The sequence below is a fragment of the Dipodomys spectabilis genome, unplaced genomic scaffold (genome assembly GCF_019054845.1).
Source record: "Dipodomys spectabilis isolate Male_0828 unplaced genomic scaffold, ASM1905484v1 ptg000038l, whole genome shotgun sequence".
NCBI classification, from domain to species: domain Eukaryota; kingdom Metazoa; phylum Chordata; class Mammalia; order Rodentia; family Heteromyidae; genus Dipodomys; species Dipodomys spectabilis.
In genome coordinates, this window is record NW_024870715.1 from 2448070 (window position 1) to 2472304 (window position 24235).

General features: G+C 37.0%; 1 protein-coding gene across 2 annotated transcripts in view; it reads left to right on the forward strand.

Annotated features, from left to right (window-relative positions):
- Positions 1-24235, forward strand: part of Prkd1 (protein kinase D1) — a 325743-nt gene that overhangs the window by 253770 nt on the left and 47738 nt on the right. For both annotated transcript variants that reach the window (XM_042677421.1, XM_042677422.1), the window contains exons 5-7: positions 21367-21577; positions 21727-21804; positions 23561-23765. In XM_042677421.1, coding sequence (XP_042533355.1) covers positions 21367-21577; positions 21727-21804; positions 23561-23765 — 494 coding nt within the window. The remainder of the gene's footprint in view (positions 1-21366; positions 21578-21726; positions 21805-23560; positions 23766-24235) is intronic.

Consider the following 24235-nt stretch of genomic DNA (forward strand, 5'->3'; position numbering starts at 1 on the left):
CCAGTGCTACATTTTCCAGATAACACAAGATTTCTTTTGATGATTGTTTAAACTAGTTCTCCAAATTTAAGCCTGTGTATTGTGCACTTTGAGTGATAAAAGATGTCGAAGAATTCTTTCTCCCACACTTGGCTGCCATCAGACGTGGGTTTATGGGGGAGGACCCCTTCCACAAAATTGATGAAGTCTCCTCTGACATACTAGCACCTGATGTGATTCCTCATGTTTGACTTATAATTTCTGTACATTATTAGTTTATACCTCCAGCAAAAAGCTTGCAAATGTGAAATATGAATATTATACTAGAGTTTTTCATACTCCTACTTGGGGATGGGGGTATCAAACTTCACTTGTCCACACTTACGTAGGTTCTAGGAACACATGGGTCTTAAAGTAAGGCTCTAAAAGGCCTGTTCATACCTCAAAAACAGTGCCATGGATTCCATAATGCTGCCCAATACACATACTAGGCCCTTCTCCAATGTCAACCATAACCAATATTTACTTTCTGCCACCTGTGTCAGGCCCATCCAAACTTATGCTTCTTTAGTTAATCATGACTTACAACTACTGAATTCCTAAGTCCTGTGAAGTAAAGGTTTCCTGTGTTCTCTTTGAGTACTTGCACAGATTTCATGGATATGTATACCAGGAGGAAGAAAGGGGAGAAAGATTGGTTAAATAAAAAACAATAAGAAATTATAGAAGGAACAGAATGGAGGGCTGAAATTAGTTCTTATGAATTGAAACTCTTGAAACTGGAAACAATTTTGCCTTCTGAAATATTCATTATTTATCATTTATTAGACATAGTTTTCCACATGAGGTTCAGTTGGATCAATTTCACCCTCTCATTTATGAAAATGGAAATGTTCTCATGAGAATAATTATGGTAAAATACAAGATGAGCCCATGTCTAGCAGTTATAAACGTATGTGCCACTTTCCCTAAATAGCCCAGATTTTGATGTATCTATTTTTCTGTAGTCATTCACTGCAAATATCACTAACTAACACAATTTCATCGAGTTGATGCTTTCCTGTATTTTTAATATCCAAAACTTTTGGAAAGAGAGAGGATATAGGTTAAAGAAAAAATCCCCCATTTCCCTTTTTCGTCCTCTTGTTTTTAATCGAGTTACTTAGATACTAGTCTTAGAGACACAGGTACTTGTGCGAGCGCGCGCGCGCACACACACACACACACACAGAGTCTTGCATGTACTATTGACTATTAGAAGCTGATATTCTCTAGAAATGTGCTATAAAATATCCTTATGGTCCATTAATAAAGGAAGAAGATGTAATATTTGAAGCCTGGACTGTATTTATACTGGTGTCTTTAGACTGTCTTTATACTCATGTCTCTTTGGTGTTTCAAATTTAGTAATCAATGGGCAAGCTCCTTCCTAGATTATTTTATTAATCTTTCCAATTAAGTCACAAACCCATGCCATGTCCTTTATTCAGGGAAATGTTTATAAAATGACTACCTTTAATTTCCCCCAAATAGGGTTATCCTATGGTTTACTTTCAATATGAAGAGTCACTGACATTTAGTCCCAAAGCAAAAATGGTGGACAATGCAAAGTTGTGTATGTTTTCTTAATCCTTAGTGGACATGCCTCTTTTTTGCTTTATGTATTTAGCGGACATGGGATTAAGCTTGCATTGCTTTCATATTTGTTTTTTTTAAAATAGGCCGTCTTCCTTACAGTATGCTTTCCCTCCCTTCACGAACCCATATTTGCAGGACATTAATAACAGTTTGAAAGAACAACTCATGTGTTTTGTGACAATTCTTCAATAGCTCGGATGCTTCTTGCAAAGGGTGGATCACTTAAGAAAATAGTATGGGTCCTTTACCATTCACTTTTGTTTACTCAGTAAGAGTATGGCAGTATAAAAGTTAATGTAACTTCCAGAGTACTTTAGCACTCAACAAACCTAGTTCACCTTGTATTTTTTTAAAAAGAGCTTATGTATGTTATTACTTTGAAAGCTTTCACAAATTGCTGCAAACATTAAGAAATGGATTCTCCAGTGTAAAACATAGCATCCATCACCACTAAGCAGGGGGCACGCTTTTTTTCCTGCCTATAGCAAGCCTTTTAACTCTTATGAAAAGGTGTTGATTAGCTTTTATTTATGCTATATATTAAAAGTCTCCAACTGAGGGACCAAACTCATTTCTGTGACACATTTGGCATGTAGTTCAAGGGATATAGAATCAAAATAGGACTGAACAATTTGAACCTCACCAGTCTACTCTCTGTTTACAAAATTCCATGGCACAGAAACATGCAAGCTCATGTGAGTAACATTCCTTAGAGTCTTCATATTTGTTCCCCAATAACTGCTCTGTGCCCCTAAATCCCTGACACCCCACATGAGGGTTAGTATGCTGATGTAAGTGAAGAGATGATGGTTTCTTTTTGCTCTAGAAACTTGTCAGCTTCAGATTGAGTACATATGTTCTTCCATCAGAAACTCCAGTTGGGGTTAGGTCATCATTCCTAAGTGGGATAACTGGGTTGCTAAGTGTATACAGGAAACATTTGGGTAGCCTGAAGGTTGAAGTAATTCAGTTTGACTTGCTAATAGTAATCAGCAGGCTATCTCATGGTTAGACTCACTCTGAGCTTCCCCAAATGCCTCTTTGTTGGTACAACCCTTTCTTGTATGTCCCTCATCTCTGCCATCAGTGTGGTGTATCTTTCTTTAAACTTTCCTGAATAGGCACTTGTCTTGTGTCAGACAGTACCCTAGAAGTTGATGGTGCAGCTGCTCCTGGGGCTGATATGCTAGTCGAAAAGGGCAATTATAAACAATAAACAGGTAGATAAGATGCAGACTGCAAGTGAAGGCTTTGGAGGAGACAGGACAATAGGACAGTGACAATAGTATGGAGGAGCGATGAGCAAGAAGTTAGATAGTTAGGAGCCTCTTGGAGATGACATGAAAATAAAATATGATTAATAGGAAACTGCAATCACAGTAAGGATAGGAAGAACTGATGTAAACATTACAACAGTCATGCTTATTCAGAATTCCAGTGGGTAGTAAACTTCTGAGGTTCAGAGAATGTGTTTTATTGGTGTTTGTGTATCCTGCATCACCTAACTTACTAGACTTTTAGCAAGGATTTGTCTCAGGAAGCCCTTATTAACTTAGATAGGTCCATGCTGTTGTGTACAATTCCTTTTTAAATGTTTGGTCTTAAAACTTCAGTGACTCACACCTGTAATCCTAGCTACTCATCAGGCTGAGGTATAAGGATCACAGTTTAAAGCCAGTCCAGGCAGGAAAGTCCATGAAACTCTTATCTCTAATACCACCCCCCAACCCCCACCCAAAACCAAAAATTGCACTGTGGCTGTACTGGTGGAGCACTATCCTTGAGCAAAAGAAGCTCTGGGACAGCGCCCAGGCCCTGAGTTCAACCCCCCAAACTGGCGCAAAACACAACAAAAATCTTCAGGAATGAAGGGCCAATATTTGGTTCAATCTTTTAGACATCAAAACACCCATGTGCACAGCCAGCCAACTGAGTGAAGTTTGTTGTTGTCTTTTTTTTTTTTTTTTTTTTTTGGGTCCTTCGTGGGGCTTGAACTCTAGACCTGGGCACTGTCCCTCAGCTCTTCAGCTGAAGGATAGCGCTCTACCACTTGAGCCACAGTGCCACTTCCAGTTTTCTGGTAGTTTGTTGGAGATAAGAGTCTCACAGACTTTCCTGCCCCAGCTGGCTTTGAACTGCGATTCCAGAAATCAACCTCCTAAGTAGCTAAGAACACAGGAGTGAGCCACCAGCACCCTGCTGAAGTTCTTTTTTTTTTTAATCAATAAAAGCAATTTATTTACCTAGCTATGGTGTTCTAGAAACAGCCATGTCTCAAACGCTGTACTCTTGACCAGAGAGAGACTGAAAATCCTTACAGTAATATAGGTCAAGTAAGGGGTTCATGATATTTCCGCATAGAAAATATTTCTTTATTTTTATTGGCTTCTCTGCCTTCCTTATTGACTTAAAATGAGAGGGAAAGACTATTTACATTAGCGTAAAGCTAGAAAAGGTGTGAACTGAGAATTGATTAAAGACAGAGAAAGCATGATTACCTGGAGCACAATGCTTAAACTCACAGGTTTAGTTATATTCTGTGATCTTGGATGAGTGATATAACATGCTAGTTGGCCATGACTTTAAAAATGAATCAATACATATTAAGTGCTGTGCAAAGAATTTGCTATATATAAAGGTTATCGAGTTTTCTATCTTTATCTAGTTCAAAGGTCTCATACCCTCTATGGACAAGATTTACTTCCCAGATGAGTTGACTGGTACAGTGATTCAATTGTATGTGGGGGGAGAAGGGGGCAACATGAAAAGGTTTATTGTATAATGCACCTGTATTTTTCATGTATTTTGAAAAATCAGATCTTAAACACCACTCTCACACATTTACATGGCAACTATGAGCAGTATCGAGCAGTGGGCCTATCTTTTGCAATGGAGTCCACTGTCACCAATTTCATGCAATCTCCACCATTTCTTTTGGCATCCCTGACACTAGGGGCTACTTTTGAACATTGACAACCTGTAAGAATTAAGCTTGCTACTCCTTTCTTTTTTAGAGCAGAAGAGATTGGCACAGTAAAGAACAGTTTCCTGTCTTCATGTTGCAATCCTGTAGAACATTGATGTCACGATTATGGTTCATGTGACAAATAAAAAGACATTAAAGTATGCATGTCTTGCCCATTATTCTCACACATTTACATCTTGAAAGCATGCATTCTGTTCAGGTTAAGAAATGCTATTGTTTGTATTACAACAAGTACATCTTTTCTTTAGTAGAAGACAAACATGATTAAGAAGCTGCCCTTAGGAGATTATCCTCTAACAATTGAGACAAGCCCATAAACAGATGTGCACTTGATGGTATTCACTTTTTTCTCCTATGTCTCTTTAAGTCCAATTAGTTTGTGTCCAGAATCCAAGCTCAATGTGGTGGTGTAAAATTAATTTTAGTTAGTGAATGGACACATTTTGAATACTGTAGGAACTTGCCTTCAAATCATATTATTCTATAGAGTGACTTTTCTCTTCTGAGGAAATATTCTTATTTACTTAAGTAGCAATAAAGACAGCACAAGTGAATGGTGAATGCAACTTTTTCAATCAGCTCTGTAGCTTAACTAATGAAGAGTTCATTTGTGACTCCAAAGTGGAATAAACTTGGTTGGGAAATTGTTTCAGCCCTGTTAAATGTTTAAAGACAACTTGGCTCTTGGAGTTTCCATAATATAATCTAAGCCATCATTTTCTGGGAAGGTGCCAGACTTTCTGAGTCATTAGCTTAGCATACCAAGTTTAAAATCCCATCTCTGGAAAAGCAGGCTACATTGTCTTTAAAAGTAGGGGTTCACCAGAAATGAACCTACAGACCTATAGCCATCTAATCTTCGATAAGGGAGCTAAAACAATAGAATGGAAGACAGACAGCCTCTTCAGTAAATGGTGCTGGCAAAACTGGTTAACTACATGTAGAAAACTTAAGCTAGATCCTTATATATCACCCTGCACCAGAATCAACTCCAAATGGATCAAAGACCTTGAACTCAAAGCAGACACTCTGAAAACATTACAGGATAGAATAGGAGAAACCCTGGGTCTCCTTGGCTCAGGCCGAAATTTTCTGAATAGAGACCCGGAAACACAACAAATCAAAGAAAGGTTGGACAAATGGGATTGTATAAGGTTGCAGAGCTTCTGCAGGGCAAATGACATAGCTAGCAAGATCAATAGAAAGCCCACGGACTGGGAGAAGATCTTTACTAGCCATACAACGGACAAGGGTCTCATATCTAAAATATACTTGGAACTCAAAAAATTAAAACACTCAACAACAAATCCTCAAAGAAACAACTGCCCAATAAGTAAGTGGGCGAAAGACTTAAAGAGAAGCTTCTCTGAAGAAGAAAGAAGGATGGCCAATAGACACATGAAGAAATGTTCAACATCCCTAGCCATAAAAGAAATGCAAATCAAAACAACATTGAGATATCACCTCACTCCAGTTAGAACAGCAAAAATCAAGAACTCTAACAACAACAGATGCTGGAGGGGATGTGGACAGAAAGGAACCTTACTTCATTGTTGGTGGGAATGTAAACTTGTTCAACCACTTTGGAAAGCAGTATGGAGGTTCCTCAAAAGACTCCACATCGAGCTCCCCTATGACCCAGCAATCCCACTTTTGGGCATTTACCCTAATGTTTACAAAAAAGACCACACTAAAGCTACCAGCACAACTATGTTGGTTGCAGCATTATTTACCATAGCTAAGATATGGAACCAACCCAGATGCCCCTCAATAGATGAATGGATCAAGAAAATGTGGTATATATACACAATGGAATTCTATGCCTCCATCAGAAAGAATGACATTGCCCCATTTGTTAGGAAATGGAAAGGCTTGGAAAAAATTATATTAAGTGAAGTAAGCCAGGCCCAAAGAAACATAGGTCCCATGGTTTCCCTTATTTGCAATATCTAGTATAGGTATGAGTCAAGCGGAAAAAGTCAGAGAATGTGATGTTAGGAAAACGAACCCTCAAATATGTATTTTAATGTTTTTGTTTCTTTCATGCATGTGTTTCTAACACATTTATAAGATTATTTCTTGGTTGCTTTGTATGTCCCTCCCCCACAGTGTAACCCCTGCTTTCACTATATTTGATGTCAGTATAACATGTGGAGGAGATGGGGACAAACAAGTCGTTTAAGGATTCAGGTGGACCTGTTGCAACAATGAGAAGTACAAAATGTCATGTCAAAACCAGCTTTACAATGTCGGAGGGGGGGAGGGGGGGTATAATTGGGTGGGGGGGAGGGGGGAGGCTGGGAAGGGAGGTGAAGGGTAAACAAAGGAGGAGGCTGCAATGCTTGGTAAGAAATGTATGCATTATCCTGACCATGTAATTGTAACCCCTCTGTACAGTATGTTCTCAAATAAAATAAAATAAAATTTAAAAAAAAAAAAAAGTAGGGGTTCAGAGGATACACTTCAAACTTTGACAGTATTGCAAATGAAATACTATTACTATAAGAATGTTACAGATGCTTCACAAAAATTGTACTTAAAAATGTATCAGTTGTACTTAAATGTATCTTTATAATCATTATTCTTCTTAGTCTTTATTGTTTCCTTTAAGCTTCAGTTTTCATCATTATTCTGTATATATATTCTCCTGTCCATGAGGCAAGATCTCTTATACTGAGAACACCCAAAAGCTCATTGTATGTTTTCATAATTCACAACATTGGATCATTTATATGAATCAATCCTAAAATCATATTGTGCAACTATGTCAGTTCTTACCTAAGTCCTTCACATGAATTTGATCCAAACTCTTCAAGTGAATAACGGGAAAAATGTATAAGACTCATGGCTAATATCCATATGTAAGTTTTTCAGAAGTGCATTCACCTGTATGCTTGTCCTCTAGTTATGGAAAAGGTAATTTTCGATCTGTTCTTTGAGTTTTGAGCCAGATTTGCTGCTTTGAACATAGTTAAGGAAGCAAAGCAAAACAAAATGCATCTCTTCTCTCTCCAAAGCATTTCAACTTCCCTCTTACTACTTTTCTAAAAGATATTCTTCAGATTATGCAGGTTTTCTGTATTCAAGATGGCAAATCAAATCTCAAATAACACTAGGAATTGATATGTAGTAAAGCTTTCACTACTGTTAAAGAAAGGAAATTTGCCTTTTCTAGAGCTAACTTTAAGGAAAGCTGTTTTTCAAAACTACAGGCCAGGCATGGAAGTGCTTGCTTATAAATCTAGCGATGGAGGCAGAGGCAAAAAAATCTCATGTTTGAGGTCAGTCGGGCTGCCATGCAAACATAGAGCCAGATTGCAATACATGGCAAGAACTTGTCTCAATCATAACTAATTAATTTCAAAACTCTGGAATATTGTAATTCATATTACAATTAAATTACAAAGTAAACCAAAGAGAAGGTTAAAAAAGAATTAAAGAGCTAACATATTTACTTCCCACCATACTAAATGATAGGCAAAAAAAATATGGTCATTTCTGTCTATATTATGTTTTGGTACATTAGTTTAATATTAAAAATATCTCAAACTTAAATCCACAGATATATGTGGTATTTTTCAGCGTCTCCTTTAAAACTTTTCTGAAATTTTGCTTACTGTAATTATATTTTTCCATATATTTTTCACATAATAATTGGCCCTTTATATCTTTGCTTAAAATAGCAGCTGGTTTTCAAAATAGCTTTTATTTCTCTTTTTTAAAATACATTTTATTATAAAAATACTGTACAGAGGGGTTACAGTTACATGAGCAAGGTAATAAATACATTTCCTATCAAGCATTGTTACCCCTCCTTTGTTTTTCCCCTACCATCCCTTCCCTCCTCACCTACACAACTAAATTGTAAAGTTAGTTTTTCAACATAGTGTCTTGTACATCTCATTGTCACAATGGGTCAACCTGTATCACTATTTAAGCATTTTGTTTTTTCCCTTCCCCTCCCAAAATTAGAGAAGTGTATATATAAGATGCAGGGCATTGACATCAAATACAGTAAAAATAGGGATAATACCATGGGGGAGGAACATACAAAAAAAACAAAACAAAATCATATAGTACCTTATAAATACGTTAGAAACAATAACAAAAAAAAAGAAAAAAAAACTTGTGTCCCTATCGTGTGCTTTATTTCACTTAACATCATCTTATCTAGTCATATGTTTATGGCTTTTGACCTTTTCTGATGGTCCCAGACATATACTAGTTATTGCAAACAAGAGAAACCATGGGACTTATGTTTCTTTGGACCTGGCTTACTTCAATTAATATAATTTTTCCCAAGTCTTTCCATTTCCTAACAAGTGGGGTGGTGTCATTCTTTCTGATGGAGGCATAGAATTCCATTGTGTGTTTGTGTGTGTGTGTGTGTGTGTGTGTGTGTGTATATATATATATATAGTATATCACTTTCTTGATCAATTCATCTAGGGGCATCTGGGTTGGTTCCATATCTTAAGTATGGTAAATAATGCTTCAATAAACATAGTTGTGCTGGTAGCATTAGTATGGTCTGGTTTGTGTGATCTTTGGGTAAATCACAAAAGTGGGATTGCTGGGTCATAGGGGAGTTCTTTGTGAAGTCTTTTGAGAAAACTCCATACTGCTTTCCAAAGTCATTGAAGAAGTTTATACTCCCACCAATAATGCAGTAGGGTTCCCTTCTGAGCACACTCCTCCAGCATCTGTTGTTATTAGAGTTCTTGATTATAACCATTCTAACTGGAGAGAATTGAGCATTTCTTCATATGTCTATTGGCCATTCTTATTTCCTCTTCAGAGAAGTTTCTCTTTAAGTTTTTAGCCCACTTCTTTATTGGGCAGTTGTTTCTTTCAGGATTTTTGATTAGGGGATTTAATTTTTTGAGTTCCAAGTATATTTTAGCCATTGTATGGCTAGTGAAGATCTTCTCCCAATCAGTGGGCTTTCTATTAATCTTGCTAGCTATTTTCTTTGCTCTGCAGCTTCATGCCATCCCATTTGTCCAACCTTTCTTTGATTTGTTTTGTTTCTGGGCCTCTATTAAAAAAATTTTGGACTGGGCCAAGGATCCATAGAGTTTCTCCTATTCCTTACTTTAATGTTTTCAGGGTGTCTGTTTTGACTCTGAGGTCTTTGATCCATTTTTAGTTGATTCTGGTACAGGGTGATGTTAAAGGATCTAGCTTTAGTTTTCTACAAGTGATTAAACAATTTTGCCAGCACCATTTACAGAAGAGGTTCTCTTTCTTCTATTCTTTTTTAGATCCCTTACAGAAGATTAGGTGGCTATAGATCTGTGGGCTCATTTCTGGGTTTTCAATTCTATTCCATTGGTCCTGAGGTCTGTTCTTGTGCCAGTACCAAGCTGTTTTGATTACTATGGCTTTGTAGTAGAGTTTGAAATTTAGTATTGATATTCCTCCAACACTATTCTTTCTGTTAAGGATCGTTTTTGCTATTCGGGGTCTTATGTTGTTCCATATGAATTTTTGGATTGCTTCTTCTATTTCATTGAAGAATGAGGTTGGAATATTGATAAGTATCACATTGAATTTGTAGATAGCCAGGGGAAGTATTGCCATTTTTGTCATGTTGATCCTTCCAATCCAGAAGCATGGGAAGTTTTCTACTTCCTAAATTTTTCTTTGATTTCCTTTTTCAGATTTTTAAAATTTTCATCATACAATTCCTTCACTTCTTTAGTTACGTTAATTCCCAGTTATTTTATTTTTTTGTGGGACTATTACAAAAGGAGTTGCTTTCCTGATTTCAGCTGTTTTCTTTTCATTGTTGGCATACAGAAAAGGCATTGATTTTTGAGGGCTAATTTTATACCCTGCTACTTTTCCAAAGTTTCGAATCAGCTCTAGTAATTGGGGAGTGGAGTCCGTGGGATTCTCTAACTACAAGATCATGTCATCTGCAAAGAGGGAGAGCTTTACTTCAACTTTTCCTATTTGGATCCCCTTTATCTTATTGCTATCTTGTCTTATTGCTGTATCTAGGCATTCTAATACTAAATTGAAGAGAAGTGAAGAGAGTGACATCCTTGTCTCATTCCTGAGTTGAGAAGAAATGGCTTCAGTTTTTCACCATGAAGTATAATGCTGGCTGTAGGTTTGTTTTATACAGCTTTTATTGTATTAAGGAAGGTTCCATGGATTCCTAGTTTTTCCAGAGCCTTCATAATAAAAGGGTGTTGGATCTTGTCAAATGCTTTTTCTGCATCATTGAGATAACCATGTGGTTCTTATCCTTGATTTTGTGGATGTAATGAATTATATTGATTTGTAATATTGAACTAGGTTTGCATCTCTGAAATCAATCCTATTTGATGGTGGTATATGGGTTTTTTTGATGAATTGTTGAAGTCGATTGGCCAAAATTTTGTTGAGAAGTTTTGCATCAATGTTCATCAAAGAAATGGGTCTATAGTTCTCATTGTTTGATTAGCCCCTGCCTGGTTTTCGAATGAGGGTTATGATGGCTTCATAGAATGAGTTTGGTAGTGAACTTTCTCTTTCAATTTCATTGAAGAGTTGGAGGTGTTAGTTCTGTTTTGAAGGCCTTGTAGGCTTCTGCTGTAAATTCATCTGGTCCTGGGCTTTTCTTAGATGGGAGGTCTCTTATTGCTGTTTCTATTTCGATGCTTGTTATGGGTCTGTTAAGTTGGTTTAACTCATCTTGGTTTAGTTTTGGCATGTCGATATTTGCTAGGAAATTGTCCATTTCTTCCAAATTCTAAAACTTATTAGCATAAAGGTTTGAGAAGTATTCCCTTATAATGTTCTGAATCTTGGTTGTTTCTGTGGTGATGATTCCATTCTCATCTGTGAGTTTATTTATTTGGGTGTGTTCTCTTTTTTTTCTGATATGATGTGCTAAGGGTCTGTCAATTTTGTTAATTTTTTTGAACAATAAACTGTTTTGTTGATTTTTTTCTATGTTTTTTTGTATTTTAAGTCATTTAACGCTGATTTAATTTTAATTATTTGTTTCCGTCTACTGGATTAGGGTTTAGCTTATGGCTCTTTTTCAAGGAGCTTCAGAGGCCTTGTTAAATTGTTGGTTTCAGATCTCTCCAATTTGTTGATGTAGTAACTCAGAGCTATAAACTTGCCTCTGAATACTGCCTTTGCTTTGTCCCAAAGGAGCTGGTACTTTGTGTGTTCATTTTTGTTGAATATCATGAACATTTGAATTTCCTTTCTAATCTCTGCCATGGCCCACTGGTGGTTCAACACATGTGTTGTTCAGCCTCCATGTGTTACAGGACTTTCTTTGGTGGCTTTACGTGTTGAGTTCTAATTTTCTTCCTTGTAGTCTGAGAGAATGCAGGGCATAACTTCAATGTTTCTTACTTTGCACAAATTGCTTTGTGACCTAAAATGTAGTCTATTTTTGAAAATGTTCCTTGTGCTACTGAGAAGAATGTGTATTCTGATGCTGCTGGGTGAAATATTCAGTAGATGTCTGCTAAATCTAGTTGATTTATATCTGCGGTATCTCTGTTGAGTTTTTCTGGGTTGATTTATCTAGTGGGGATAGTGCTGTGTTAAAGCCCCCAACATTTAATGTCTTTGGATCTATGTGAGATTTGAGGGAAAGTCGTAGATAAATTTGGGTGCTCCGTTGTTTGGTGAATAGATATTTAGAATTGTAATATCCTCCTGAAGGAGCGATCTCTTAACTAATATGGAATGACCTTCTTTATCTTTTCTCACTAATTGTAATTGAAGTCTATTTTTTGGGGGGGGGGTCCGGTAGTGGGCCTGAACTCTGGGCCTGGGCGCTGTCCCTCAGCTCTTTAGCTCAAGGCTAGTGCTCTACCACCTGAGCCACAGCGCCACTTCCGGCTTTTTTCTTTTTGCTTATGTGGTGCTGGGGAATCGAACCCAGGGCCTCAGGCTTGAAAGGCAAGCGCTTTACCACTGAGCCACCTTCCCAGCCCCTTGAAGTCTATTTTAACTAATATTTGGATTGAAATTCCCACCTGTTTGTCGGGGCTGTTCATCCAACTAGCCAGTCTGTGTCACTTAATTGGATACTTAAGTCCACTAATATTCAGAGTTCTGACTGAGAGGTCTTTGATAGTTCCTGCCATGTTATCCACCTTCATTGGGGCTGTGATAGCTGGGTTCTTCCTATGGTTCTTGGATGCTCAGTTTGGGTGCAGTTTCTTGGCCTTTATTGTGCTCTTGTTAGTTTTTTATGTGTAGGAAAGGGTTGGTTTGGTGGAGATATATTGTTTCAGTTTTTCTTTGCTATGGTAAGTTGATATTTGACCTTCCGTTGTGAAGGAGAGTTTAGCTGGATACAGAATTCTTGGTTGATAGTTGTTTGTCTTTAGGGCATGGCATACATCATTCTTCTTGCTTTGTCTCTGCTGAGAAATCTGAGGTTATTCTGAATGGTTTCCCTTTATAGGTGATTGATCTTTTCTCCTGGACAGCTTTAAGGATCCTTTCCTTGGTCTGAATTGATCCTGTGTGGATTATAATGTGATGGTGGCATGTCTTGTTCTGGTTTGGTCTAGTTGGGGTTCTAAAAGCTTCTTATATCTGAATAGACTTATGCATTTGGGGGAAGTTCTCTGCTAGAAACCTGTTAAATAACTTTCCTAGACCATTAAATTCTGTCTCTAGGTGCTCCTCTACATCCATTATCCTCAGATTAGGCCTTTTGATGGTGGCTTCTAAATGTTGAATAGATCTATGCTATGTTTTGATTTGTCTTGGTTAGTTGTATGTTCTTTCTCTATAATATCGAGTCTGTCTTCAATTCTCGAGATTTGATCTTCTGCATGGTCTAACCTACTGTCAATACTTTCTACTTTTGTATTTCCTTTCCTTCTAATAGGTTAGCTTTGATGGATTCAAATTCTTTGTTAAGCTTTTTTTAGATCTGGTATGGACTTTTTTACTTCCTTAATTTGATGTTCAGTGTTTATTCTCCAGTCTTTTAATTGAATTGTTATGGTTTATTTGGACTCACTTTCCTTCTGATGGGCTCCATTCAGCATTCCCTTTGTGGTCTCCCTGGATTCCTTCAGCTGTCTGTTTATGGAATCCATGGATTCCTCTATTGATCTATGTCTATTTTCATCTTGCTCACACAATTCCTGTATTACTCTTTGATTAGCTTCCTCATACTCATACAATCTCTGCATTACTCTTTGCTGTTCTCATCTTGCTCTCTCAATTCCTATATTAATCTTTGATTAGCTTCCTCACAATATTCTTATATTAATTTTTGGTTAGCCTCATCATTCTCATGAAGTTCCTGTATTAATCTTTAGTTAGCCTGGCCTTGCTCCCTATCAGGCTCACACTGAGTCCTTTGTAGGCTTTCAGTCTTTTATTCACCATGTTTACCAGTAGTGTTTGTAGAGCTTTTTGGGAACTGTCCTCTGGATTATTCATTAACTGTTCTGTCACCTGATTATCAAGAATGGGAGTTGAGATACCTGAACTTGCCAATTTTTGTGTGTTTCTCCAACTTGTTCTGCCCATTTGATATGAAAGTAACACCAATTTCACGCTACAACACTATTTTAAGGCAAAGCATCAACCAGAGTCTTGAAGTTGCACAGTCAAAATGGCTGCATATACAATCTAGTTCAACAGATACAATCTTTCAACATCCAACAACTATGGATTAATGGGCTAAGAAGATCTAAGAGGGATTCAGCAGACCAGAAATTAATAGGTTTAGGGAGAATTGTGGGGAAAAATAGGATTAGAGGGAGGTGGAGAGCTAAAAGGAAAGAATGAATTTATCCAAGTCCTAATCTCAGAGAGGAAATAGGTGGAGCATAATGACAAGAGAGAGATAAAGAAACAAGAAAAAATAAAAAAATCAAAAGTTTAAATTTCGAAAATGAAACTCTTAAAAATTATGTAAGTATAAGGAAACAACACTGGTAGAAGAACAAGGTAGAATGAGAGAAATAGAGAGATAAAAAGGAAAAATCAGAAATTTAGAAATTAAATACTTAAAAATTATATAGGTATAAAAATAATACTGCTATTAAAGAAGTTAAGCCTAAGAGATTGTGAATTGATGATCAGTTTCTGAATTAAGTATGCACACAATGAAGGATAAGGTGTAATAATCAACAACGGGTATATATCTGCGGATGAGCAGAACAGCAATTAAGTCATGCAAAAAAAAAAAGGACCAAGAGATTTAAACACACACACACACACACACACACACACACACACACACACACACACCTAAAATAAAAATTAATAAAAAAATTAGATAGAAAAAAGAGTTCTTTGATTTTTTTTTGAGGGGGAGGGAATCTTGTTTCTCCCCTGTGTCCGTAACCAGTCTCTTTGTGGAGTCTCTGGTTTGCTTATGGTGTTTGATTTTCCTGTGGCTTGATTGTTTTCTTAAGTCAGTTTGTTTGAACAAGCAGGAGAAAGCTCTACCTTACCCAGGACTTTGTGATCCTCCTCCCAGTCTTATACAGTGAGAAGGAGATCTGCTTTGAGTATCACAAAAGAGGGAGATGACCGTTTCCTCTAGCTTGGAGTTGCTATGATGAGGCTAGACTTGGGGTAGGGTGAAGCCTATAAGCAGTCAGTTACTTTTCCCTGAGGAGCTAGCTCTTGAAATACTCACAGAGCCAAGCCTGGAGCCATTCTCAGGATTTATGTTTACTGAGTTTCAATTCTTTGCCTTTTACCCCTCCTGTTGCTGGGTGTGCTGCCTAGGCTGTAGTGGGGAGGAGCAGCCTCTGGCTCTATTTACCCAGTGAAGACAGTCACTCTTCCTGGGGTGGAGCTTTCTCTGCCTGGGAAGGGCAACTTTCCCCTGGTCACAGCTGACCCCAGCAGGTCAGGTTCCAGTCACCTGTGGAATGGCTCCTATTTTTTTCTTCCAAGGCCTGAGTTTGAGCTAGCTACTCAGTCTAGGCCTTTGTCAGTATCAAAGATGGAGTTCTTTTCCAGTGGAGGAGGGGCTACCTTCCCACTGCTGCTCCTTGAGAAGGAATGAAGATGTCTTGGGATGTGCTCTTTTGGTTTATAGTCCATCCATGGTCTGCGATCAGCAGGATGAAGATGTGTGCTCCTTGTCAGTTCTTGCTGGTGGTGAGTAGAATCTGCTAACACACCTCATCTGGCACCCTTGTCCTGGGCTCTCTTTGTTGGTATAGCTGCTGTGGCAGCCCCTGCAACTGCCACAGACACCAGCAAGTGCTCAGATCTGACCAAGCTACTGGGATTTTTCCTCTTTGGCCAAACTCTCTGTACTGTGATGGCACACTTGGTGTGATTCTGTAACCTAGGACTGTTCACTGGAACACTAAAACTGCTTTTTATGTGAGAGCTTGTTTAGCCTCCAGCTTCTTTTCTGCCATCTTCCTCCAGACCCTCTTTTATTTCTCTTGAAACCGGTTTTGCTATGTAGCTCAACTTAGCCTCAAACATTATCCTTCTAACTACCTTCTAAATGCTGGAATTATAGGTCCACACCAACCATACCCACCTTAATATTTTAGTTCACATCATTAGAAACATCTTAAGAAAATGATTAACAGGACTGAAAAAGTGCTGATTTTTGGATATTTGCAATATATTATGTAAATGTATATATATGCATATATATCATATACATTTGAGCCTTCTGCCTCAGGCTGTAAGATTTTATGTGGAGTTTTTTTAGTTGTTGCTTTGCTTTTGGTGCTTGTCCTGGGGCTTGAACTGAGGACTGGGTGCTGTCTTGGAGCTTTAGTGCTCAAGCTAGGTAGTGCTGTACTACTTGAGCCAGAACTTTTACTTCCAGCTTTTTTTTTTTTTTTTGATATTTAATTAGAGATAAGAGTCTCATGGGCTTTCTGCCCTGAGTGACTTTGAGCCAAAATCCTCAGATCTCAGCCTCCTGAGTAGCTAGGATTACAGGTGTGAAAAACTAGGTACCTGGCTATTGGTGTGTTTTGTGATGTTTGTTATATATCGATAGTGTTCTTGTTTTACATTTTGATTGAAGATGAGTAAGTACACCATAAGGATTTACAAAGTCTTCAGATAGTGACACAGTCTTTCTCTAACTTGGCTTCTGAGATTTGCCTCTGAATTAAGGGAAATCTCAAGGAAATATATAATTGTTCTTCCAGTGACATAGAATATAACATCTGATGGCTTTTCTACTCTAATTAGACTCAACTCAAGCCCCCTCTGAGTACTTTGCGAATATAACCTATCCCAAAACTTAAAGGTTTGCTTTATTGTTTAAAATATAGGCCATATTGAAAATAATCATAGTTTGAACTGTAAGAAAATGATAAGTATTTAATTGGTTGAACCACTAGATGTCTTTAAATTTTAAAAATGCCATAAATGTCAAGAGGGCACACTTTATTGATGCTGTTAAAGCCAATTTCTGACAGTATAATTATGTCATCTGTGAATTGTTTCTCCTTTGTGGCTATGTTAATATCATCACTTCCTGAGTTACGTCCAGTGCGTTCTTTTGCCATAGAATTATAGCCAGTTTTTTTTCTTTAGAGTTTTATTTTATTAAAATTTCTTATGTCATTCTGCTATTAAGGTAATAAATACTATGACTTCTCAAAAATAACTGGGACTCTCAGAGCTTATGGGAATAGTCCCATGCTGAATGAGAGGTACAAAATTCTGTTTGTCAGTTTCCTTCTTCTGTCCCTAAGGTAGTAAATTTTCCTATGTCAAACTGGCTGTTAGGATGTGAAATAGAAGAAAATAAATGAAGAATGATTTGTTCACACTTCTGTAGAATTTTCCAAATCTGAGAACATTGTGAATTTGCTAAGTCTGATGTCAGTTCTAGAAACATTCCATTTACGGAAAAATACCACTTTCCTTTCAGCCACCTTTATTAAAATTGGTCCACTTATTAAAGAAAACTAGAACCAAGACCAAATCATATGGATTTAATTGTTTTTCAAGTCCATTGATGGACTTTTATTTGGGAAATCATTGTCCAATTTTAAAAGCTCACTGGCCTCCCTTACAAGAACTTAACTTTGGAGAGTAATGATGCTTTATAGTTTTCCTCTATGGAACTCGAATTATAAACATAACTTAGACATAATATGGAGAGCTTCATCTGAAACCTGTTTATTTTTGTTTTTTGTTTTTTGTTTTTTTCACAGCAGGATTTTTTCACCCATTTTCCTTTGATTCTATGCCCTCCTCCTAGCTTTTCTCTTATATGCACACGTATATACCATATGTGGGGTCAAGAACACAGAGTCATCTAAAAACGATGTGACAAATTAAGAGATCCTTTGTTTTTGAGTCACATTTACTTTGTCATATCTCGTTGCATTTTGATTGTAACATCCACATATCAGGAAGACCATGTGCTGTTTGTCTCTTTGATCTTGGCTTATTTTGCTCAACATGATTTATTCTAGTTCTGTACATTTCCCTGTGAATGCCATTATTTTGTCCTTTGTATTGGCTGCATAATATTCCATTTATATATGTACCACAATTTTTGGATCCATTAATCTGTAGTGAGACTTCTGGGTTGTTTCCATATCTTGGCTATTGTGAACATTGCAGCAATGAACATGGAGGTGCAGGTGTCCTTGTATCCTGGTTCTTGTTGCTCAGGGTAGATGCTTAGGAGAGGTATGGCTGGGTAATAGGGAAGGACTATATTTAGCTTTCTGAGGTACCTCTAGACTGCTTTCTAAATTGGTTGTATTAATGTACATTCCCATCAGCAATGCAGTAGGGTTCCTCTTTCTCTGCATCCCCACCAGCATTTGTTGTTGGCTGAATTTAGGATGTGGGCCATTCTGACTTGGGTAAGGTGGTATCTCAAGGTTGTTTTTATTTGCATTTTCTTATAGCCAAGGATGATGAACATTTCCTCATGTGTTTCTTTGCCATTTTTATCTCTTCTGAGAAGTCTCCCTTTTGCTCCCTTGCCCATCTAATGATTGGTTCATTAGATTTGGCAGAGATTAGTTTCTTGAGTTTCCTGCATATAATGGATACTAGGCCTTTGTCTGATAGACCTCTGTTAAATATCTTTTCCCATTTGGTTGGCTATCTTTCTCACTTGTTAGTTATGTCTTTAGCTGTGCAGAAACTTTTTATTTTAAGGTAGTCCCATTTGTCAAGTCTCTCCAATTTGTTGTGATCCTGGGACTCTGTTGAGGAAGTTCCTGCCTGTGCCTATAAGTTCTAGTGTCTCCCCTACTCTGTCCTGCAGTAGTTTCAGAGATTTAGGTTTGATGTTGAGGTCTTTAATCCATTTTGAGTTGATGATGGTGGATAATGACAGGCTGGGATCCACTTTTAGTTTTCTGCATGTGGCTGCCCACTTTTCCTAGCACCAATAGTTGAAAAGGCTATAGTTGTTGTTGTTTTTTTTTTTTTTTTCCAATGTATGTCTTTGGCTCTTCTCAAATATCAACTGACTATAAGTAAGTTTTTGGGTCTTATAATCTATTCCATTGGTCTTTGGGTCTATTTTTGTTCCAATACTAAGCTATTTTTGTTATCATGTTTTCTAAGTAGAACTTGAAATCTGGTGTTGTGATACCTCCTGCATTGTTTCTTTTGCCTCGAATTGCTATAGCTATTCAAAGTCTTCTACTGTTCCATATGCATTTTTGGATTGTTTTCTCTATTTCAGTAAAGAATTTCATTAGGATTTTAATGGCAATTGCATTGAATTTGTGTATTTTTTTGGCAGTATGGCCATTTTCACATTATTGATTATGCCTATCCAAGAACATGGAATGTTTTTCCATTTCCTGCTTTCTTTCTTTAAGATTTTATAGTTTTCACTAAATAGGTCCTTTACATCTTCGGTTAAGTTAATTTTTTTGAGGTTATTGTAAATGGGTTGTTTTCCTGATTTCCGTTTCTACTGTGCATTGTTAATGTGCAGAAAGACAATTGATTTTTGTGGGTTTATTTTGTATCGTGCTGCTTTGCTGAAGTGGTTTATTATTTCTGTGAGTGGGAGTGGAGTTTTTGGGGTAGTTTAGATATAAGATCATGTATTCTGCAAATAGGGATAGTATAATTTCTTCCTTCACTATGCAAATCCCTTTAAAGTCCTTTTGCCTTATTGCTGTGGCTAAGGATTCTAGAACTATATTGAAGAGGAGTGGAGAGAGTGAGCATCCTTGCCTTGTTCCTGATTTTAGGGGAATTGGTTGTAGTTTTACCCCATTTAATATAATATTGGGTGTTGGTCTATAATATATGATTTTTATTGTTTTACTGTTTTTATTGCAGACAGTGAATTGGTACATCAGCTTCCCATTTGGTAGTAAGTAGTTTTCTGGTTTACTCAGACAGGAATGGAAATGGATGCAAATTATATGTAACTAGCATTTACTTTTTCATTGTGTCAATAATTGATCCCAGTTACAAATTAACTGGGTAAAGTGATATACACAGCTCTTGAGGCAACAAACACAGGTTGACATTTTGGCTCCAATATTTATGAATACACAGTCAAAGCATCTATTTTATGAACTTTGGTGTAACACCTGCAGAAAACAAGGCCTGTCTTTTATGGCATTTAAAATGGATTTACTGAAGAATAATAAATGGTATTCAAAATAAATAATTTTATAATCGAGTAAATTCATATTAGTATTTAAAGAGAAAGAGTAGTAAATTAGATGGCCATAGAGTTAGATAGGTAATTGGTAGATATACTATAGTAACTATGAATGTATAATTCAGTTAATAATACCTTTATTCTGGTAACTCCAAAAAGCATGTATGCAGATATTTGCTGTGTATTTCCATGATATCCAGATACCATGAAATTATCCAGAAACATTGAAGTAACTGTTCATTTTGATTAATTTTAGTCTTAAATGTCTACACACCAAGTTTATTAAATATTTCCACAATGACAGACAAGAGTGCACGGAGATGTAATTATAAAGTGCTAGTATTTGTGTGCTTTGCATAGTCTATTATTTGTATGTGTTTAGGTTATAAAAATGGTAAGATAATTTGTCCATTTACTTTCATTATAGTTGAAGAACAAATACTATGTAAGGCAAATGGCCATTTATTTTACATTTCTACCTTTCTGAATTGGTTATAATTTCTAGCTATTTCCAGATAGAACTCTACAAAACAACAATGAGTTAATATGTGTAGTAGTGTATAAGTCTTTTTGGTTCCCAATGTTACATTTTTTGTGTTAAAAGTAATTAAATTCATATTTTAAAGTTAATAATTACTTAAAAGTCCTAGAAATCAGGTTAAAATATTCTTATCTCCAGCCCTTAATTTTAGCCAGTCAAAAATAACTCAGATGTTCAAGGAGAAAATAAATTATATCAACATAAAACAAATATCTCAGATATTTTCCATATTATAGATTTAAAAAATTGATGTGGTAGCTCAATCAATAATTGAAATGATTGCAATTCAAAACCAGAATGCAAAAATTCTCAAGGCCCCATCTCAAGGAATGAAATGCTGGGCATGGTGGTGTACTCCTGTCAGCCCAGCTGCACAGAAAGTATAATTAGGATATTGTGGTTTAAGCCGGCCAGAGCAAAAATGCAAGACCCTACTTGAAAAATAGCTAAAGGAAGAAGATTCTCAGTGTAGCTCAAGAGGTAAAGTGCCTACCTAGGAAGTATACGGTCCAGAGTTCAAACCCCAGTATAACAAAATTTAAAGATAGAATAGTCAAATGAGATTTTAAAATATTTAAATCAAATCTTGGTCTTTCATTCCTGTCCTTCCTTTTGTCAAATTTTTCAAATGTGTAGCAGAAGTCACCATCAGAGTCATTCATTGGTCGAGAGAAAAGGTCAAATTCTCAGTCATACATTGGAAGACCAATTCAGCTCGACAAAATGCTGATGTCCAAGGTGAAGGTGCCACACACGTTTGTCATCCACTCTTACACCCGGCCAACAGTGTGCCAGTACTGCAAGAAACTGCTGAAGGGCCTTTTCAGACAGGGCTTGCAGTGTAAAGGTAAGGGAGGCTTGACACTGTGTATTTCTCACCAGCTAGTCTCTAGTCGCTAGGTCAATCAAACCCTACCAGAAGTTGATAAATTTGTTTCAGTTTCTCCTTCTAATGAATTTCTTGTTTCTGTTTTACTTTAAAAATGTCATGAGTAGACTGTAGATTCAACTGCCATAAACGCTGTGCTCCAAAAGTACCAAACAACTGCTTGGGTGAAGTGACCATCAATGGAGGTAAGTAACAGATGGCCAGTTTTGTGTGTGTTGCTTGCATGTTACACACTTGATTGGGATCTAATAAAATGTCTTATTTTTACTGTTAAGATGCTTTAATGGAGCCCCAAATCAATATTGGCCCAATTTGGTCCTAAGTTAATGTCAAAAAACCTACATCCCACCTCACTGAATTTTAATAACATACAGAGTTTTTCTTGACCCTTACATGGTGAATAAATAATAGTGAAAATGTAGGTGTCTACATTTTCTCTCCTGACTTTCTTTCTTTATACTTTCATCCCAGCTTACTCATAAATTTGGAACTTTCTGGAAAGTCTACAAATTGTAGTTCTCATCCTATAGTCCTCTGTCCTGTTCCAAGCCCAGAGTCAGAAACTAACTCCAACTAGTTAACTCTAACTCTTTCCTATCTACTAAGGGAGAGTCAGTCTTGTCACCTCGCCTCCCCCCACACACCATGTTCTCTGAATCTGTGATTGAGAATCTGTATCTTGCTTTGAAAAAGTATTTTCAAGTCAGCTGATTTATATAGCGTGTGTATATGTGTATGTGTGTGTCCTATATTTAGAAATACTTTTTGAAAGACGATGTAAATTAGTTTTGAGAGACTTGTAAAATGTGCTGTATCTTGAAACAACAGCTCCTTTTTTGTTTTGTTTGGCCAGGTAGTACTCTGATTGATAGTTACTACAATAGTCAACTTAGAATTGCATAGATTTAATGTAACAGTTTGCCAATTACTCTGCTCAAAAAGAATTGTCTAGAGAACATCAAAAGAACTAGATGAATATCTTTGTTACTAAGAAACTGAAGAAAATAAAAGATTATGTTTGTTATAGAACCAAATATATACCTAGAAGAAGAACAAGAAGCAAGAGAGCTTTTCAGGAAAACATTATTATACCTACTGATTTCTTACATGGAGATTCATGAATTAGTTGTCACAATTGAAAAAAATCTAGCCATCTCCTCACTTTATGTTACATGGAATACTGAGTTTGTTCTGCCCCAGGAATGTCAGTGTATACTTGCTAACTTTAGAGAAAAGTTTTACATGTTGATTATTTTAAATTGCATGTTCCTAGTCAGTGAAATCTGGTAAAATGGGAATTTTTCCAAGCTTGGCAGGTTGGGGTCTCTGATTGATCTGTTTTTCTGGTTTTAAAATGAGTAATTTGCATGAGTTTAGTAATTAAAGTTTTTGCATTACCATCTACTGCATAATCACAGTGTGCAATACAAAATACCAGGTATTTAAGAGCTGCAGCTTATATGACAAGTTTAATACAATGAAATCTATGATTTAAGAAGTTACTGCAATTGTAAGAATCATTGACCTCAAATTTTCCTTCTTGTGAACACTTCTCTCCCTCCCTCTCTCCCTCCACCTCCCCTGCATTCCTTTATTCTGGAGTTGTGCAATGAAATGCAATCATTTCCTGCCTTCTTATACCTATCTAGCATTATTTTGCCTCTCTGCACTGTGCTTTTGAATTCACCTTTGGCTTCTCTTCAGAGCTATTTGGATTGTTTAATGTTTTTATTTAACTTAGGAACATGGAAAATAAGTATCTGTCCGTAAAGTTACATACACACCTTCTCATACATTCATATACTTACGAAGTAAAATGAAAAAGGAAAGGTAATTTCTTCACATGACTGCTTCCAATTAATTTGTTGTAAGAGTGCCTTTCTCCTAAGCTCTGGCTCCAGAATTTCAGGCTTATCTTCATAAGTCAAAATAATGTTCTAGATTTGCTCAGCCCTGGGGCAGAATCTGACGTGGTCATGGAAGAAGGGAGTGATGACAATGACAGTGAACGGAACAGTGGGCTTCTGGATGACATGGAAGAGGCGATGGTCCAAGATGCCGAGATGGCCATGGCAGAAGGCCAGAGTGATGGTGGGGAAATGCAGGATGCAGACCCAGACCAGGAAGACTCCAATAGAACCATAAGGTGAGAGCAGCAATCCCAGTCTCAGCTCAATAGGGAAACACAAGTGACATTTCTTCTTCAAAGTTCTTTGGTATTTAAATCCATTCCAAAAACGTTTAAAGAGTGTGTCTGATGTCAATGTGAATACAATTTATCTTCATACCTTGGATGGGAGCCCTTACAGCTAGTTCTGGCTTCCTGAGAGAAGTGTGGTTTGCATCCCTATCTAGCTTGTTTCATTCCTTGAACAGTTTTCTTTTGCAAGGGAAGACTACTCATTTTTTTTTTTTTGCTGGTCCTTTGCCTTGAACTGTGGACCTAGGCAATGTCCCTAAGCTCCTTTTGCTCAAGGCTAACATTCTTATCACTGTAGCCACTGCACCACTTTTTCTATGATCAGTTGCTTGGGCTGGCTTAGAACTGAGATCCTCAGATCTCAGCCTCTGTAGCTAGGATTACAGGTGTGAGTCACCAAGCAGCCCAGCAGGACT